The sequence below is a fragment of the Mus musculus genome, chromosome 4 (genome assembly GCF_000001635.26).
Source record: "Mus musculus strain C57BL/6J chromosome 4, GRCm38.p6 C57BL/6J".
Lineage (NCBI taxonomy): Eukaryota > Metazoa > Chordata > Mammalia > Rodentia > Muridae > Mus > Mus musculus.
The window spans coordinates 84,278,379-84,298,490 of NC_000070.6; the positions used below are offsets into that span (position 1 = coordinate 84,278,379).

At 40.6% G+C, this 20,112-nt stretch overlaps 1 protein-coding gene across 20 annotated transcripts in view; it reads right to left on the reverse strand.

Annotated features, from left to right (window-relative positions):
• The window catches only part of Bnc2 (basonuclin 2), a 409,226-nt gene that overhangs the window by 11,575 nt on the left and 377,539 nt on the right, over nt 1-20,112 (reverse strand). For 10 of the 20 annotated variants that reach the window (XM_017320205.2, XM_017320209.2, XM_017320204.2 and 7 more), the window contains 2 exons: nt 13,315-15,284; nt 12,882-12,947 (listed from right to left, as the gene is read on the reverse strand). In XM_017320205.2, the coding sequence (XP_017175694.1) occupies nt 12,882-12,947; nt 13,315-15,284 (2,036 nt within the window). The remainder of the gene's footprint in view (nt 1-12,881; nt 12,948-13,314; nt 15,285-20,112) is intronic. The other 10 variants (XM_017320212.2, XM_030253553.1, XM_030253552.1 and 7 more) reach the window with 1 other exon arrangement.

Genomic DNA, 20,112 nt, shown 5'->3' on the forward strand with positions numbered 1-20,112 from the left:
AAGCAGAGTGCAGAAAGTGCCTACCATGAAGTTCTTAGAATGTCATGCGGGGGAGACACATACCACCAGGGCTTAACAAGAAGGAACGTGGAGATAGTTAAAATGTGTATCGCTCCTCTATTGATAAAACAGTCTGCCAACTGTAAGCAGCTCATGAAACCCTATCGTCACTCATTACTTTTAACACCCACCCTTTCCGAGTTTCATAAGCACACATCTGACTGCAGTCTAGACCTCTGTGCTGTTGCTCACACATCCGCAGTCACTGCACTTCCTAGGTTCGCTGCTGAGAAAACAGCAGCCAGACACACAAAAGTTGCATCAAGACAGACTGAATAGGAAAGAATAAATTAACATTGACAAGAGGGTATGCTGATCACCCAGAGGGACACCTCTGCCATAAGATGACTTGTGAATTTACACATCTCCACTGATATGTTACCAGGAAGAGATTTTTCTCTTCATTTCTCACATGCAGCACAAGAGGACTGTAATCTAATTAGATGATGTACCAGCCCTCAATATCTGTCAACCAAACGATGTGCAGAAATGTGGAGACCAGCTCTGGCACTCGGTGCAACAGTGTCCCTTTTCCGCTGTCAGCAGTACTGTTGGCCTCTGCTAATATAATTACATTGACTTTTATTCAATTAAGTGCCATCTCTCGCTTACAAAAAAAAAGCTACTTTATCAATTGATTCAGGTGTAATGTAATAATAAAGATGAACTCATGGCAGTGCATTAACTTTGCTGTTCATAACTTCAGTGCATGGGTTCATTCACAGCAGTCGATTTCCATTATGCAACCACAGTTCAAGAGAATTGATTCTTTTATGTTCACTTCTTAATCTATTTCATTTTTGTTTAATAATCTTCCCAAATGCCATATGCAAAACACATGGATGGGGTGAGGAGAATGGGCTGGGGGAAGCCTGCTGGTTTAGCCCCATGCCTTGGACTTGGGAGTCTTTGCCATGCTATTGCTGGGGTTGGAAGAAGAGCAGGAAAGTGGGCTGACCAAGGTTCCTAGCAGGAACTGGTCCTGTTCCTCAGGTTAGCGTTCTCACTCTACCAAATGGACCGCTTGGCTTTAACAAAGACCTATTGTCAGACCCTCTAATCGGTCAGTTCAAACCACTGACTGTCATAAAAAATACCGTCCTCGTGAGATTCAAAGACCCGGGGTTAATAGCCATTTGAAGAATATTACAAGTTTAATTGGATCAGCAAAACTGAAGAGGTAAAAAGAAGGAAGACAGAAAGAACTCACTACTGACAATCAGATGCTGAGAGAAAAGAAGCCCAAAGACAGGAGGGAGGGCACAGCTTGCTGCAAATAGGAAGAGCCCAGCACAAGGATCCATTATCCAAGGATAATGCTTGGTTTTGAAAAGAAAGGAATCCAGTGTTCCAAACATTTACCTTAAGAGAAGACTTAAATTTTGTCAACATTTAGACTAAGAGCATGAAGAATATAAGAAGCTGCCTCTGCCTGCCTTGAGTAAGCAGGTGATAGATACAGCTATGAAGAAGATTATCCGCACATACAAAAAAAAAAAGGAATGAGATTTAAAAAAATCATGGGTACAAAGGGCTTCATACACTGGCCTAAGATTTAGCCCATACTTTCAAAAATACAGATACGTTGTAAGTCAGCCCATCAGAGAACAGGAGAACAAGTGGAAGCCTTGAAAAACAGGTCGCATCCAATCAGTAAGACATACAAGTCTGGCACGAGGTTTCCCCAACCCAGCGCAGAAGAGAGTCATGAGACAGAAGCATTTTTCCCGTGTTTGTGTAATGACGATAGTGACAGAGCAAAAGTGGACACTCTAGTAAAGTTCAAGGCACACCACAGAACGTAGGCTCAAAATACTCATCTACCCTGGGCTACACACAGAGTTACAAATGTTCTCTGAGTTTCTGCCTTCAACATCAAATCTGCCAAAACTTACACCCAGAAAAGTCAAAATGTAGTAAGGTTTTAGATTGGGGCAGGGTGCTAACACCTAAGCTTCTGGACTAAAGAGTCATGCTGTGTACCTTTCTGTTTCTTGGAGGAAACCTTAGTGGTACAATCAATCACAGAGCACAGAAGATGCAGCAAATGCCCAGAGCCAGGGAAAGAAAACAAGCACTCTAGGCTGTGCTCTCATTTCCCCCTCTCGCTCAAATGCTCGACGTGAACTAATGTAATGTCTGACAAGCAAAAATGGAAACAAAAAAAACAGAGTTTGAGTTTGGTTTTGAAATACAGGGGAAGAACAGGTGGTTTTATTGCTAGTTGTTCATTTTCATGTGATGGTTACTCTCACTTGTCAACCTGAAATCTAGAGAGATCCAGGCTCACCTGAGAGATGGGCCTCTGAGCATGTGTGTGGGGATTACCTTAATTAGGTTAATTGAAGTGGGAAGATTCACCTGCACTGGGTGGTGCCATTCCCTAGGCTACACTGCATAAAAACGAGACAATAAGCTGAACATAGGCATCTACTGTCTCTGCTTCCTGACTGGATATGATGCAAGCAGCTGCTTCAGGTTTTTGCTATACCGACTTTCCTACCAGAGTTGACTATTCCTTGAACTCTAAAGTAAATAAAACCATGTTTCATTAAGGGTCTTTGACCCTTCATGTATTTTATCACAGCAGTAGAAAGTAATTAAGACAGCTGGTCAGAAACTGATTTCACAAATTCATGAATCAAGCTAATATATTATATAAAATGTCCAATACTTACTTTTAAATTATTTTTTTGCCATTCTGAGTTTAGTGAATTATTATTACACAATTCTTTGGTTAAAATGGAAGTAAGGCTTCACTGTTGATTACATTTTGCATTTACTTTCTTGCTCCACTTTGTAATCTACCACAAATGTATGCCAAATATTCTCAATACTGTCTAAAATGATCATAGTCTACAGGAGGAGGAGGAGATAATGATGAATTGATGATGATGATGATGTGTGTGTGTGTGTGTGTGTGTGTGTGTGTGTGTGTGTGTGTTAGCAGTCATCCCTTGGTATCATTGAAGGATTAGGTCAGCATAAACCCCCAACCAAAATTCACAGATTCTTAAAAGTCCCTTATATAAACTGCTGACAGTATTTCCAAGGGTACTACACAATCCTACATGGTATATTAAGTCATTACATATGATTCCCATGTGACATAAATGATATACAAATAGTTGTACTACATCATATAGGAAATAGTGACAATAAAGAATGTTTCTATGTGTTGGATGCTGTTGGGTGCATTTAACATTCTTTGTCTGTGGTTGGTTGAATCCACGTGTACAGAACTGCTGGACATGAAGTGTCAGCTGTCTATGTGCATGAGGAAAGGGGAGAAGGCAGTAAAAGGGATTTTTATCAAATCTAAGAAAGTATATGTGCCTGATGTGAATGCAGTATTGGTTAGGAAAATATTTCCATACAGAAATGTATACCCACTCTTCAAATCCTCAGAAATAGAAGATTACAGGCCCTACTTCTCAGTTGCTTCTCAGCTGAGCTGCTACAATACTGACTATTGAATTCATTGCAAAGTGTATCACTATTTATTAATTAATCGCATGCTTACACCTAAATGAGTTAAATGACATTTTAGCACTACCCCCTCCCTAAAAACAATTCAAAACAAAACTGTAGTTGTTCCAGAATTTTCACTAAACACTCTCTCCAGACAGTCTGAATACCCTCCCCTAGCAGAGGAAGAGATCCAATGTAAAATTCTAGTGGGTAATTCTCAAACCCCCCAAAAGAAAGGCATACTTAATGCAAGAAATAAGAACTAAGAAAGTTCTTGCAAATTAACAAACTATGAAATTCAGTTATTTCAACCCCTTTCAATATAAAACAAATCACCCATACTGGTCACGCAGGCAGTTCCCTCTACATTCAAATCATTCACTTGAAGATAAGCTCCCACCAAACCCTTTAGGGGATTAACTAATTTACTGCACAGATACGGCACGTCTGTTGTAATAACAGGTAGGATGTATTGGGGTCGACCATTTATCAGAATTAGACTTCTTTTCTCAATTCACAGTGAATTATGCTGCCTACACGACTCCCCTCTCTCAGAGCCTGCCATCCCCTTATGGCCCCTAACGTGGCAGGCAAACAAAATTGACAGTCTCATCTTGTCAACAAGGGGCGATTCTCTTGAGAAGCCATTTAACTTTGCAGAGGAAGCAATGTATTAATGTGCTTGTCCCAGGAATGTTAATCATCTTCAGGCTTCCGATCTAACTTTGACATGAACGAAATCACCAAATTTGTTTACTAAATGAATCGTAATATGCTAATAAGAAAGCATGACATCTATGGAAAAGCCAAACAGATGGTTTGTTTACTCCACTTTGCAACTTTATAAATGCTGTAACTCTGAAGATGTTAGTGAGAATTATTGGTTTGTTGGCAGAGGCAAACATGTCTTTTGCATACTAAATTTGGCACTACAGTTAGAAAACAATTTGTCATGGCTATGGAATGCATAAAAATGTTAACACAGTGATGGCATGTGGGAGGGCAGATGGGTAGACAGAGAGTGTGTATGTTGCATGCTCAGGTTAAGTACAGAATTGATATCCAACGACAGCCTGCTCCCTAACTGTTTTAAGGCCCAGTTGTATCTCACACAAGAAGGCTTTTGAAGGGTGCTGTTTGTTCTGTCGTACCTGTTGTGCTACAATGTAAGGGGAGTGTTACACTGTGAACAAGCTATGCCTTCACAGTTTGGGAAATTTCTGTATCAGGCAGCTCATCCGGTGCTCAGTTACTGAGTTATTGTCAGATAAGAGAGAGAAAAGCCTCCTGGGAAGATAATCGGAGCTGTAATTTTAAGTTTTATATCTACGGAGGCTGGAAAAAAGGAACAACCTTCGCATCTTCTGTTCCATATTCTATTGTCTAATTTAAATAATTTAGAAGATTTTCCCCCAATAACAGGAATAAACTGCTTTTTCACATTCAAATCTGTCTTCCATTTTAAGTTTTCTTTCTTTTTCCTGTGTAAAATATGGGGTATTGATTTCTTTCTGAGATCATTTTAAAAGAAAATAATTTCTGAGAGAAAATGTTTTTAAATGTTTTGTATCATTCAAACAGTTTGTGATCTTAAGAGGTGGCATCAGGGTTTTCTAAGCTCCCCCATGCAGAGAGACTGTATCCTGTAGGGCTATCCCTATCACTTAGCCTTGGCCTTATGTAGAACCGTGTGTAGAAAATCAAAGTCATGAATTTGAAAACGCAGGCAAGCATAATCTCATCTTCATATTTGCTCATGTGCTGTCCAGCCTGCCCGATGAGACATGGGATATTTGAATTAGCCCACTGGTAGCATATACCTGCTGCTAAACATTTTAACTTGCAGAAGCATCCAAAAGATGTTTGTGAATTTTTCCTTGTGGTCATACACACAGTATTTTAACAGAGTTGCTTCTTGCTCCTAATATCACTATTCTACTAGTGTATATGCTTTTAATGTAACTATTAGTGTAACATGCTATTCTGACATATATGGTTGACACTACCGCTAATCTGGTAGAGCTTCCTGGTATTCTACTGTATACTGCTGAACTTCTTCTTTACCGAGGGGCAGACTAGAAACAACAAGGTAAAGTGGTCCAAAGAACCACAAGTTCTTGCTGTCCAAGGATCACTTTGGAGCAAGAAACATTAGTGCTGTCCCAGCCTGGCGCTTATATCTCATTTGAAACATCTCATTCCTCACCAACAAAGAAAATTTCAATAAAGTACTTTTACTGGTTTAACAACCTCGAGCTCCTGGGATTGTCAAAGTGCTAAGCCTTTTCCAAGGAGAGAAGAAATCAGCAGCTCAAATATAATTAACCTTCCATTCTCAATGCAAACTGCCACGCAAAGGAGCTCTGCGGTCTATTAGTGAAGTTATAATGGCCAACAGGCAGAAGCAAAATTGGTCAAAAAGTTGGCTGCTGCTGTCATATTTTTGGAATTATGATTAATGGTACTAATAATGTGGATGATTACTGATATGTGTATCTCCAGCAGTTTATCATATTGCTCTGGCTGCCTACATCCACAATAAACAGGATGCTATCATTTACCTCTTTAGTGAAGGCAACCCTTCTCTTGAAGGAGCATATTCTAATTACTTCGTAATGTTTTATGTCTTAAACATTTTGCAGCTCTGGACCTTGCCAACTGCTTCATGTCTAGCATTGATTAATTACTGAAGGTTTAATCAAAATTTAGAACCTAATGTAGTCATTTATGAGCACACCACAGTGCCAGAGTACTTAGGCTCCGCTCCCAAGTTTGGAGAGTGTTTCGTTCAAAATCAAATCCCAGTCAGGCTCCAAGATCCAAGAATTTCACCTTGGGTGCTCTGAGGTTGCCAATTCCATCTCTGCTGATGAATGGAAGGTAATCTAGCTACAGGTAAACAACAGCCCTACCTTCCTCTCACCAGGGGGTTCCCTTCTTTCCCCCAACCCCACTGGCCCCCAAGCCCACAGAGCTGCGCAGTCCACCACTCTGAGAAAGAAGGTGGTTCTTTGGAGCACTCGTCGTGAGAACATAGTTTTGAAGTGGTTAAACAAGTGAAAAATAATTTGCTGGGACAAATACATAAGATTTTTTTTAATGTGGATTTTTTATGGTTCTGTCATACAGCCATTCACCGTTGAAGTTAAGTGTTTTTTTAATACCATTACTGAACTGCTGAAATGGATGCTAATATAGCTTGGAGTGCTAATGTCAAGTCCTGGTAATAAAAAAGACAGACTGCTGAATGAAATAATTTCAAGTAAAAAATAGAACAAAAGTGTGCGCGCGCGCTCTCTCTCTCTCTCTCTCTCTCTCTCTCTCTCTCTCTCTCTCTCCCTCCCTCCCTCCCTCCCTCCCTCCCTCTACTTTTATTGAATTGGGACTGACTGAGCCAATTGCTTTAGAAGTCTGTAAAACACAATTACTAGTGAGCAGAGTGACCCAGCAGTGCCCCTGAGTGACAGAGTTACAGCAGCTCGCTCATCCAACCATCAGCCTTCAGAGGCTTCCTTCCCAGGGTCTGTTCTTAGCTCCATCTCTGCAGTTTTACTTAGAAAAGCTTCCTGTGTCCCACTGTGATGGGAGTAACTTCATCTATCATTTTCTAAGATGGATCTGGGTGTTTCTGTTTAAGTGTGTTTCCATATATAAACACACATGGTGCTCCTACATGGGACTGTTGAGTATGACTCGCAGTAGCCAGGTATGGTACAGATGTATCTATGCACAGGTGAGACAGCCATCACCCACATGCCTTCAGGTAAAATCACTTGGTCTGTCTGTCTGTTTCTGTCTCTCTCCCTCTCCCAGGGTAAAGTAAAAATTAGAGCAAGCAAGAAAAAGAATTAAATTGGAATGGGTAACATTTTCCCCCTTAGTTAATAAAAGAAGTAATAAACTCCATAAAATACTAGAGTTAAGATCACTAACACATCAGCCTGACAGCTTTTTACCAGGAATTTACAACTCTCGTTTTAATTCAAGCAGTTTGCATTAGGACATAAAATGCAGGTATTTTTCTAAAGTGTAGCCTTATGTGAAATGACTGAAGAAAAAACTGTCCTTTCCTGAAATGTGTTCTCTCTTCCACTGACTTGGCAACTTGGCATGCCTGGCTTCTCAAGTCTTGGCACTAGAGAATCAAGGTCACTAGATCTCCTTTTAAATTTTTAACACTATAATTTCTTGGCAAGTGCAAACTTCTTTTACAGACTGCCATATTCGTCACTTTGAAGGTCCTGAGAGTCTTAAGGGGAAAACATCATATTATTTCTGAGTAGTCTTAGAAAACAATAAGGACAAACTTGGAGTGAGATTCAGCAACAACGTCTCTCCTTGTCTTTGGAAACAAGGAGCAAACGATACTTAAAGGTAGCTGGTTAGAAGCTTTTTACCAGGGTTACACAGGTGACTAGAAGGAAGGGATCCTACCAGGGTTACCTGAGAAAATATTAATGTGTATGTGTAGCCCCACACCACTTTCCTACAATAAGGAATTTGCAAAAACAAGTATGCCAAATGACATTTCACAAAAGAAAGAGGAACAGGAAAAAAAAATAGCCTACTAGTTTTGGTGGCCCAGAAACAGGAAGCAGGAACAACCCCTTGGCTGCCATGTCAGTATGTCATGAACCATACTGCCTGGATACTAAAGATATGCCTTCTTTGGTATTTTGCCAGAATTTTCCAGACGATGCTGATAAAAAAACAATGGCCTGATCCTTTCTAGGGAAGGGCAAGTATTAAGGCTGTTTGGAAGCGTTCTTTTTGTCGTAAGAGCTGCACAGTCACAGGAGATTTAATAGGGCCTTCGGTCCACAGCATTGATAAAATACCTCTTTGCACGTGCAAGGGAAATGGTTTGCTGGCCCCAGTGCTGCCTCTGTGGCACACAGCTCTGAAGATGGTGGCAGTGAAGGCAGCAGTTCTTTTGGAGGAGTGAAAGGTCAGCAGAGGTTTAAATGAGCTTGTCTTGCATCCAGCCAGGCCAGCAGGAGGTCATTAGGAAGATCCAAGGCTCACTTTAGGCTTGACAGAGTCTCTCCCCATGATACAAGGAGACCGTTTTGCTCATTGCTCTTCTCCCAGTGTATAAAAAGAACCCCAGGGACAAGAATGACACTGAAGTTTATCTTACTACCAAAGTTTTGCTTGAGGAGGGCACAACCAGCAATTACTCAGGAGGGGGATTTACTTTGTTTGTTTGCTTTTGATGGAAAGTAATGGAGATCAGTACAAAAGGCCTATTGATCTTCTGGCTCTATTGTGAAACCTAACAGAGGAGCCGGTGGGGAAACATCTCTTAAGGCCAGAGGACCTACACAACTCCACTTTATAACGAATTTTGAAAACAGGGAAGTGAGATCTGATTGGGCACAATGTAGGCAGTGAAGCAGTTATCTATTAAGAGGCTCTCCTCTGAGGATTAACACACTATTTGACAGCTAATTACATTAGAGCACATATACTAATAGTTCCCTTGAATTGGTGCTAAGTGGCTCATGTCTTGGAGGTGTCGCCTGGTCTTTATTGAAAAGCTCTCTCTATAAAAGTTCTCTATAAGTTTCCAAACGTAGAGAATGATGGAAAAATGGATGCTGCGCTGCTGAGAAGGTGATAACAGGAGGCAGGTAGCATGCTCTCACATCTTCACCTCTGTTGTTAATATATGCAGTGGCTCGTCGGAGGGGCTGATGCTAATTTATTCCTGCACACCTGTACAGGGCTGGAAGTCAGGTAATAAGGTGAGCAGAACCTATACATCTCTGTGTTTAGCTATGGCTACCCAGAGGCCTATACATGAACAAATTTAGTTCTGGAGACATCAGCAGGTTTTAACAAACCAAATACAGATGTCTTACCTCCATATAAATCAAGAAGTTTACATGTTTAAATTCGGACTGATTTAACTAGCAATCAAGAAGAAGGCTCACACTTGGAATCAATGGTTGCCTCATATTTATTTATAAATCACCCTAGGCAGATATTATTTTGTTTTAAAATTTATTCATCTGGCTGAACCAACCCCCACATACCTTAAAGACCAAGAGGAGGCATTTACCTTCCTGGTAAAATGTATGACAAACTGACTGTGAGATGCTAACAAAGGAACAGACAAAGGTCGCAAGGATGACAATGTCTTTCTATACAGACCATTCATCTCAACCGACGGGGTTTTAAAATCTCTAATCACCAAAGCAAAATGAAGAGCAAACTGAGGAAAACAAATAGAATTTGATTTAGCTGTTGGTCTGCCACCCCTCACTCCAAATAAGAAGCAAATATATGGGTTTTTCTTATAAATGGGTGAGTGCCCAGTCATCCTAAGGATCAAAGAAAGATTAAGTCAGAGGATGAGATGACAGCCCAGGTAAACTAAGTTCTGCCAAGTGTGACTATCATGCTTTTATGAACACTACAGCTCCAGGCCACTTGGTCAGAACTTCTTCATGGGGCATATCGATACTTCTACAACCCAGCCTGCTGTTCCCTGACAGAACCACAACTCAGCCACACACACACACACACACACACACACACACACACACAAACAAAAAAAAAAAACCAAAAAACAAAAAACCATGGGGAAAAATAAGGAAGAAATGTGGTAATCCTCTTCAAGCACCAGGCCCCTCAGAGAGAAAATGATTTACATTTCACTCATTCACTCAGAAAAAAAGGTCACTTTCCCAGCTAGTTAGTGATTAGGTGAATGGGTTGTACATATTAGCCTGTTCTTTGTCATTAATGTGGACTTTTGATTGATTAAATATACCATTATTGACAAGTATACACAGAAGGCCACCTCTGATAAAACTGGTCTACTGTCAGTCTGACAAACCTTACATGCATGTCTTTCTCTCACTGTCAAACCCAAACCATATTACCTAAAATCTTCCTGTCTCCATTTTATTCACATGCCGAAGAAGACGACAACGCAACCCCTTGTGATTCCAACTCCTGTAAGGTATTTCAGCCTGAAGGATAAGGCATTGGTACACTGAGGAAAGGAGGAAACCTTGTGAAGTTTTATTACTGCTGTCCTAGGGATAGTGCCCACAAGGAGTGTCCTCTCTGGTGCTTTATTTATACAAGGAAGACACTGTGAGGTCAAGAATGGATGAAGCTAGGCCTCTTCAGAGTAATAAGAAATAGTTTGGAGAAGGAGGTCTAACGACAAAGGAGAGTTTCTTGGAAAGGCCTGTTGGCTAAAGAGAAAGGTAAGAAAGTCCTCATGGTTTTAATCCGTCGAAGTTGACTGAAGAAGAGGATGGGAAGACAGGCTCTCTGAAATTTGCATAACGGTTAAAGAGAAGACTCAGAAAGGTAAACTGAAGGTGGATCAGAGACAAGACCAGAGAGCCTCTGCACAAGTGGACACAGCGGCTGGCTGGCATCATTGATGGAAGATGGTTAAAGTCTGAAAGAGGAATCTAATTATGTTTCAAGGCCCACTCTGCCCAGAGTCAGGAAGACTCAATGGCGACACTGTTTCTTGTGATTTTTGGTGGCAGTTACCCTCACGGCACTATGCTAATGTAAGCCATCATCTCAACAGGATGAATGCTTTTCTTTGACCAAAAAAAGAAAAAAAAAAAAAAAAAGACAAACTGAAATTTTTTTTTAATTTAACCTGGGATCAAAAGATCTGTTTATTAATTAGAAAGTCAAATTAAAATCAAGAATAAAAAGTTCTCACTTTATAATATCTTTTCAATTGGAATTTTGTCACTTATCATGTGATAAAAATCTGAAGTGAAAAGGTTTAGGTATAGTAAGCATACTGTCCCTCATCAATGTGTCGGCTGTCTCGTGAAACAGCCGCACCTGTACTCCTCTTGTACTTAGAAGACCACATCTCTAGCTTCTGTGTGGCTGGCACTGGCTAATCTCCCAAGTCCTTACAATAAAAGTGGCAACTAAAATATCCTTTTTCTGTCAGCAAGTATTTTCCTTCAGACAAACAAATTCTCTGCACAGCACTTCCTTTTGTGTCGGGACCCAGACACAGGAGAACCTGTGCTTTCTAGTGACTCTTCATTAGTAAAAGCACCAGGCTTGGATCCCTATCTTATCCTTAGCTATTTAGTTCAGTGTTATGAACTGTGATGTTTTTAGCAAACTAAAATGGGAAAGGAATTCATGCAAATAAGCTTAAATGTTGGCTTCTCTTCAAACACTCCATTTTTATAAATATTTTATGCAAGTTCTCAGAAGTCTTTTATATTTGTTTAAATTTTTCAATGAAAAATTTTCAATGCGTTAACCTTATCATTACTAACATACTGCTTGAAATCTGAAAGAATACTATTACAATTCTGGAATGTGTGGTGAGAGTACTGAAGTATAGGTATACTATCTGGACTTCCTTGAAACTCTCAGTGAGAGCTTGGAATTGAAAATAACATAACACACACACACCCTTTTAAAAATAGAGCCAGAATAGTAGAGGTAGGAAATCATTAAAAGAATAGAATTTGGCCCCTTCTGTGTCAGTAAAAAGAAAAAAATGTGTATATTCATTAATAAATCTTCCATATAAAAATGTTTCAAAGACAGGTAACACTGCCTTGCAGTGTTATATATAACTTAAAGTCAGGACAGTGTTTTAGAAGCTAGTCCACACTGGGGTCTACCTGTCTGTCCCAGCTCCTCCAAGTGCTGTGATTACAGGATGTACTGCCACATCAGTCCCAGTGGGACTTTCGTTACTTTATGCTTCATCAAAGACCAACAAAGAAACTCAAGAATAGGATGGTAGGTAGGTCTTTGGAAAAGTCATCAATTTTACTTTGTTTGTTTTTTTTCTGTATATAAAATACTACTATTAAATACGACTCTATCTGAAAATATTAAAAAGTTAGTGTAAATAATACATCCCTCGAAGCAGGAAGGATTGGGAGATGTCGGATCTGAGTTGGCCTGGGGCACGATATCAAAGACTTGCTCCAAGGCTCATCCTCCGTAAGTGAAGGATCACCTCGCTGCCCACCAATGACTGCCCCCTGACATTCCATTTATACTCTAACGGAGTTAATGACGAACATGGTAGGTTTAGGACCAGCCGCTTCTGCTTATGGTTACATAACTTGAGAGTGAGGTCATCTGAGGGCTGTACATAATATATTCTAACTGATCCTAAAGCATCTACCTAGGCATGTCCCCACTTCTCTGGTGAAGTCCCATGGCAGACTACATTTGAGAGATGTACCCAAAGATACTATGGAGTTGAAATAAAGAAATCCACACCACCAGACAGCCTCATCTTCTGATAGTTTCATGATTCTTAAAGAACTGAAGAACACACTAAATACTCATGTAAGGAATGGTAACATTTCTGGTTATACCTACGGCAATGCAGGCTGTCTCGATGTCCTGGACCTATGGTTCTTTCCATCCGTAAATTTCTGTTTCTATATTGGATAAATATGTGTGTGTGAAGATAATATATTGGTTTAATTTAAAAGCCACAAGGCAAAGCATATATGAATGACAGAAGCTGTGGCTTCTAAGGAACTGTGTACTGTTAACGTATTCACACCTAGATGCATGGAAACATACATATACACATACACAGAGAAAGATGGCATGCATTACCAGATGGCACGATTCTGCATGCTTAATCATAACAAGCACTGAAAACACAAATCCTCCAATGAGCATGGCAGTCTAGTGATCACATGGTCAATATGGCGGTCCTTACAGTGCATCACAAACATCTAACCTTGTCTGAACTGTACCCCCACCCTCAGCAGGAGGAGCCAATGGAGATTTACTGACCTGTCTCTGCTTCGACGAGAGGGGAAGGCGGCATTGCACCCAGCCACCGTGCAGACGTGCATCTCTTTTAAGTGAACGTTCCTGTAGTGAAGCTTCACACTGTAGGAGCTTTTGAAGCTCTTCTTGCACACATAACAGATTTTGGGGTCTGGACTAGAACACAGGTCACCTTCAGGGGAGAACTTTTGAGGGCTTCCATAATTCAGAGACGATGTAAAACTTTCATGCAGGGCAGCCATGCTGGCCCCGCCACCGTTGTATAGTCCGTACTGGCTCATGTAGAACATGTCGTAAGTGGGGTCTGTAAATTCTTCCTTTACCTTGATGACGTCCTGGTGGGACGGCTCGCTGTGGTTCTCGTCGGGCCTCTCGCTGTTCATCAGGACCTTCTCGCTCACCTCACTGTGAAGGTGTTCATCCCCCTCCATGGATTCCTCACCGAGCTTAGGCTCTGAGGATTCGGACTCGTTCTCATAGTCCCGCTCGGGCTCCTGGTCCTCAGACGTCATACTGTCAGCCCTTCTTATTTCAGTTCTTGAAATGCACCGGGTCCTGTTATGCTTAGAGAAGTCCTTCACGGACATGCCTGGGCTCATCTCATCTTGGGAATGACAGTGATTGTCATGGCTCATGTCATTGACCACGGTCCCGCCGTCATTAGGATCGTCGTCTTCATCGTCAAACTCGTCGGCAGTGTCGATGATTTCCTTCTCAATTTTTACAGGCATGCTTGACTTCCTAGGCTTTTTCTTAGGTGCCAGGTCAGCGCTGGGCTCATGAGTGCCCATCATCACTGCCGGCACTATTGGCTCAGAGGGTGGAGGAGGGTGCTGTTCTATGGTGCCACTGGTCGGAATGATGGGACTGGTTGGGAGGGAGGTTGGAGGACTCACCATTTCCCCTGGAGTAAGTAAACTTCTATAAAAAGGAGGAACTGGCTGTACAGTCTTTAGCCCAGAAAATACCAGCTGGCTTGGGAGAGGGTTCTGTAAGACGGGGTCTAGTGGAGGGGTGGTAAAACCCATCGGGGGCCGGCCAGGACTCGTGAGTGTGAGATTTGATTTTGTACTTGCTATGACTGGAGTGGCAGCTCCTGATGTAGCCCGGATTAAATCTTTGTCTCGGTTATTCCTTAGCATAGGCATATGAAGGCGGGGGTTGGGGTTTGCACTGTGGCGATTCCGGCTTCGAAGGGAACTAAAGACCATGTTGCAACCTTCAATGGTACATCGGTGTTTAATCTTCAGGTGAACAGCATTATAGTGAATTTTGAGAGTCCCTTTGTCATAGAACGTCTTCCCACAAGCATTACAGAATACCCTTCCTTTCCTGGAGGCTGACCCCATCCTTCTCATACGGTGAATCCGGAATGAGCTTTTTGGGTGTTCAGTTTTGCTTAGGTCACTGACTGGGGCAGAATTCTGAATGGGGGAGACACATGCTGGCTCGGTTTTGGGTTCCACATTAGTGATGCTAGTCAGGGCATTTCTATTGGGCGTCTGATCACTCTTATATGGTGTAGGCGATACTTCAGATTCACTGCTCTCATTGTACTCATTCTGAGTTGAAATGCTCGGTTCCCTCAGCCTCAGCCCCGGCTGCTCCAAAAGCAGCCCGTTGGGCGGCAACCCTAACAGTGGGGCAGACACGGGGTTTATATACTGGAATGGAAGCAGAAATGCAAGGCTGTTTGGTATGTTTTCAAAATGATGGATGCTGGAAGGATTGCTGTTCTCTAAGTGAGCAAGGAGGCTAGGACTCCTGGTGCGATTATTGCTCTCAATGAAAGTCCTTATATCCGAGTCTGTCTTTGAAGATGGTACAGCCACGGCTTGCCCTTCTTTCTCCTGAATTGCCATCAGCTCCACGATGGATTTGGTTTCCCCAAACCGCAGAAACTGCTGAAGGGTGATGATTTCTTCTTCCCGAGACATGATGGCCCAGCGGTCCAGTACCTTGCCAGCAGCGTCCTACAGGCCACATCAAAGAAACAACAAAGACAAATACAGAAACTTATTGATTGTGCATAATTACTCAATGCAACTGAAGGTGCTCTGCCAGTTTATGAAACGCGGAGAGCAAGAACAGAAAGCAACATGTAAGCAGCGTTAGAAAAGTTAATGCACGAAGCAAACTTTCCTGCCATGCAAATGTAGCAATTACAGTCACAGTTATAGAAACAGATTGAGTTTAATAATGTCAGAGCAAACAGAATGCAGACCACTGGGGCTTTGTGATCTAAAATGCCTTCAGTACTGCCATTTTAACAACAATGATCTATATACCATGCAACTATTTAGCATATATTAGTATAAGATGTGAACTCTTGCTGCGTAGCCTAGGAAAAATGCAACAAAAAAAATTGTACCCTAATCTTCATTAAATAACGACACATATGAAAGAATCAAGTTCATGAAATGTACTTCTTCAATTCAAGCAGGCATGTCACCAGATGCAATGACAGATATTCCATTAAGTAGGAGTTATGTGAATCTTGGAATTAAAAAAAAAAAACAGTAAAATAGCGTTTCTCTGTCATAACAGCAGCACTCCAAAGCACATTGTCTTCTAAAGATGGCTGCGCTTTAATCCTGGCTGAGGGTAGGTTTTCATGAGGTGGAGGAAAGGAAATACGACTTGTAAATGGCACCTTTCCCCTTAAACCAGCCATTTAACATGTGAGATACTCTGCCAGTATATGACATTTTAGGATGTTGGTGTAAAGGACAGGAATAGATATTTGAAAAGCATGTGATGGCTTTAGATAGAATAAACATTTAAAGTTGTCTGGCAGCATCCTCCTCTGATAGCAAAGGAAGTCCATAGAGACTACACATCAGCACCATCAGACTATGTGTTGTTAAATATACATTAAAAAGCATTTCACACTTTCATTTTTGCTAGTAACTATGAGATCTGCCTGGAGGTAGGTCTTAAAAATCCTGCAGCATAATGTCAGGCAATCCATTTTAGCATGGGCTGAGAGAAATCTATTCAAACAGTTAAATAATGACTATGTGGATTTTTTAAGGCCTCGTTTCTTAGACCCACCAGGATCAGGGATCTTTGCAGCCCTCTGTGCATGACACTTGCTCCAACTCTGACCATCAGCTTAAGAAAGCACAAAACCTTTTAGAAAAACAAAATGGTGTTGCAGGAGCTGGAGATGTGGTCCAGCTGTAGGAAACTGGTTAGTGTGTGTGAGGTCTTAGGTTCAGCACCAAAACAAACTTTAAAATGACAATACAGTTATTAATTACAAAGACAAATATCATAACTTGACACTAAGAATGTAATAGGCACTGCCTCGAGAATCTGATCAAAGTTAACATCAATGGAGGAAGACATAGCAGCATCTTGTACTCCTGGTGGCATATGGTGATTGCCAAGGGTGGTCTTATAAACATTTCTTTTTCAACACAATCATGAGAAAGGATCAGAAAACCCAAAGTTGAGAGGTAGTCTATAAGATACTAGATAAAACTCTTCAAAGTATGATATGAATGGTTTGTAATTTTTTTCTTTGGAAACAACAGTTATAGGCAGGAGGGGTTAAGACATAATTGTGTGGTCCTAGGGATATTTGACTAGAAAAAAACACATTAGAGGAAAAAGTAGCAAAACATGCAGAAAGACTCTATATGTGATAACAGTAGTATATCAACCTTGATTCCCTCATTTCAACAACTATGTCATGATTCCATGTAATGTCACTCTAGGGAGGCAGCATGAGGTAAAGGAACCTTCACCCCTTTTGCAACAGAAAAGTCTATCCTCAGCCTTTGGATATAAACTTCCCTCTGGACACCGTCATATTTGGAATCATAGCTAGTGTGAATGAGTGGCTATCTATATTTATCTGAGTTGCTTTATGAAAGCAGCTATGGTAGTTGTATACCACTCTTCGTATCAATTTATATAGTCAGCACATATAGAAATCCTTTCCTATGAAAACTGTCCAAACGTCTGTCTCTTCCTAAATACATAGAAATGATTGCCTATAAGATGATATGTTCTAACATACTCTCCGTTTAAAGTAAGCATATAGTGCCACGGGCTGCAATAGCTACTAGACAATGGCACTAATAACCACTGATATTACTCAGAGCCTCCGTTTTTGAGATGTGGGGAACAGAAGGAAATGATGGTGCTGAAGGAAGGTAAACAAGGAAACTGTGATTTTTAAATGTACTGTTTCATTGACAGCACCACTCACCTTCATGCCATCATGATCATATCCAGAGTATGAGGAACGTGAAACAGATAAGAAATCACAAGTGAATAGTAAGACCTCTTGTAAGGTTCCAAGAACTTGGAATCCAAGACTTGAAGCCAAAATTCTGATGTTTCAGTTCACTGTCTGTCTCTGCAGTACTCAGTGAACACCACTCTGTGACACACTACCTAGTCAGGACAGTGGGTAGACTGTAGAACAAGGCTATCTAGAACTCTGCACTGACTTCTTATACCACTGATTCTTGCTATCATTCGCCTCTTGTGACTGCTCTTTTCTGTTAGGTGGAACCCCAGCCTGAGCAGTGTATAATCATGTCTTCTCCAAGTTCTGTCCAGGCATCCTGAACCTAAAACTACAGGTCAACATACATTCACAGACCACAGCCCATGGAATTAAATGAGCCACAGAAATCATAGCAACCCACATGAACCATCATCAAAAAACCACTACCATCACCTTATTTCTCCCATCTTCCCAACTCTCCCCATGGTACATAGCCATTCTACATGGCTTATTTTTATTCCTGGCTGCTACAGTGCCTGCTGCTTTTTCTAAACCAACTACCTTTCAGAATTCTGTTAGTTCTGAGTAGCTACCTCTGCCAAAATTGAGGCTATATCATTAAAGCTATGTTGCTATGAGCCTGAGACACAAAAAGTAACTTTTAACTGTAAAGTTAAATACAAGATAATGTCTACTAATAAATAGAGTGAAGAACACCACAAATTCCTGGAGGTCAATGTATCCTCTGGATCCCAGCAATATAAAGGCCTACATTAGATATTTCCCAAGAAGTTTTCATTCATATTTGATCATATTACCTAGTAACTATCATATTTGCAAATATAGAATCTGGGAGGAAAGGTATGTATAGGGAGTCTATACGCTCCTTGTTTTAGTATATTCATGGATAAGCTGGCTTAAGGGAAGAAGAAAAAGCCATCACTGGTAATGAGCAAACCATTTAGAGAAACTCTATGGGACAGAAGTATACCTTGTCTAGTGTGGTGACTCTCCTACATGGCTAAGGCCAGAATATTTTATAATAATCTATAATGGTCCTCAACCTTCCTAATGCTGTGACCCTTTAACACAGTTCTTCATGTTGTGGTGTCCCCAACCATAAAATCATATCACTGCTACTTCACAACTGTAATTTTGCTACTGTAGTGAACTATAATATAAATATCTGATATGCAGGATTATCTTATATGCAACCCCTGAAGGCATCACAACCCATAGTTTGAGAACCACTGATTTACATGTCAACCTGAAGGCTTTATAAACAAACAAAGAAACAAACAACAGCAACAACAAAAATAAACACTGAAAAATGAACTGCAGGTAATTTAAAACAGCTATTAACCATTTGAAAACTTTTAGGGCAACTTAATTCTATCACAGTAACTACAGGCATGAGTTTTTATTAGTACTTTACTTTTATTGTATTTAAATATTGATTCAAGACTGACTGGGAGGAAAAACTAGACTGCTTTCATGTTTGAGAAGTAAAGACGATCAAATAAACTTTCTCAAGTGAACAGAGTCATAAAAAATGAGATACTACAGTGGGATGAGTGCTAGAAAAGCAAAATTCAGTCGGAGGTAGACATAGGAAGATTACTGCCACACTCACAAACACGCAACATGACACCAGTCTTATACATGGATTCATTAAGGTCTAAGTATAAAACTGAACTCCTGACTTCCCCTCTAGTTGGTGAATCAATTCCTTTATTTCTATTTGTAACCAGAATTCACTGACTTCCAATTCATTAGACTGGGAAATGATATTTACAAAAAAGATGATAATATGATTTGCACTGTTAGTTAAATGTAAGGTATGATTATAAGTACTGGATTTCTGTAAATAACTGGCTAGACTACTAATTTAAACAGTTGAGAAACCATTAGTCAAGCATTAAAAACCTGTTTTATCAGGCTCAGGAAAAGTCTAAAGTTAATAAAATATTAACATTTAACCCTGTTCCATGAAAAGACATCCTATTATTTTCATGGAAAATGTCATATTCCTTAGATATTCCATCTGTTCTAAAATAGATCTGCAGAGTGTTTCTTGGTGTTGTTTGTTTTTATTACAGGGACTAAACCCAAGGTATTGAGTAAAGTAAGAAGTGCTCTGTATCTGAAGTCCATGCCCTGCCTAAAAGAATGATTTTTAAACATTTTGGTTTTAGCTGTCATGATGCCAAGGGTTCACGTTCACACTCTCCACACAGCCTCTTACAAGATTTGTTTTCAGGTACAATGGTAGGTTGGCTGGTTAATGTCATTTGGGGAGATGGACAACAGAGATGGTAAGGCTGTAGTAAGTCAGAAGAGAGACCAGCTAAGTGGTGTTGGGATGGACTACCACATGATCTAAAGATCAGAATAAGAATGAACTCACATTCGTTCACCGCAGACCACTGACTGTTCTCTTCCTGTTCATGGAAGGCTATGGGCCACACCAAATGCAGTGCATATGGAAAGCATACTCACTCGGCATTGCATACATTGTTAAGAGGCAAGCAGTACTGAGAAAGGAATCTGGGCAGCAA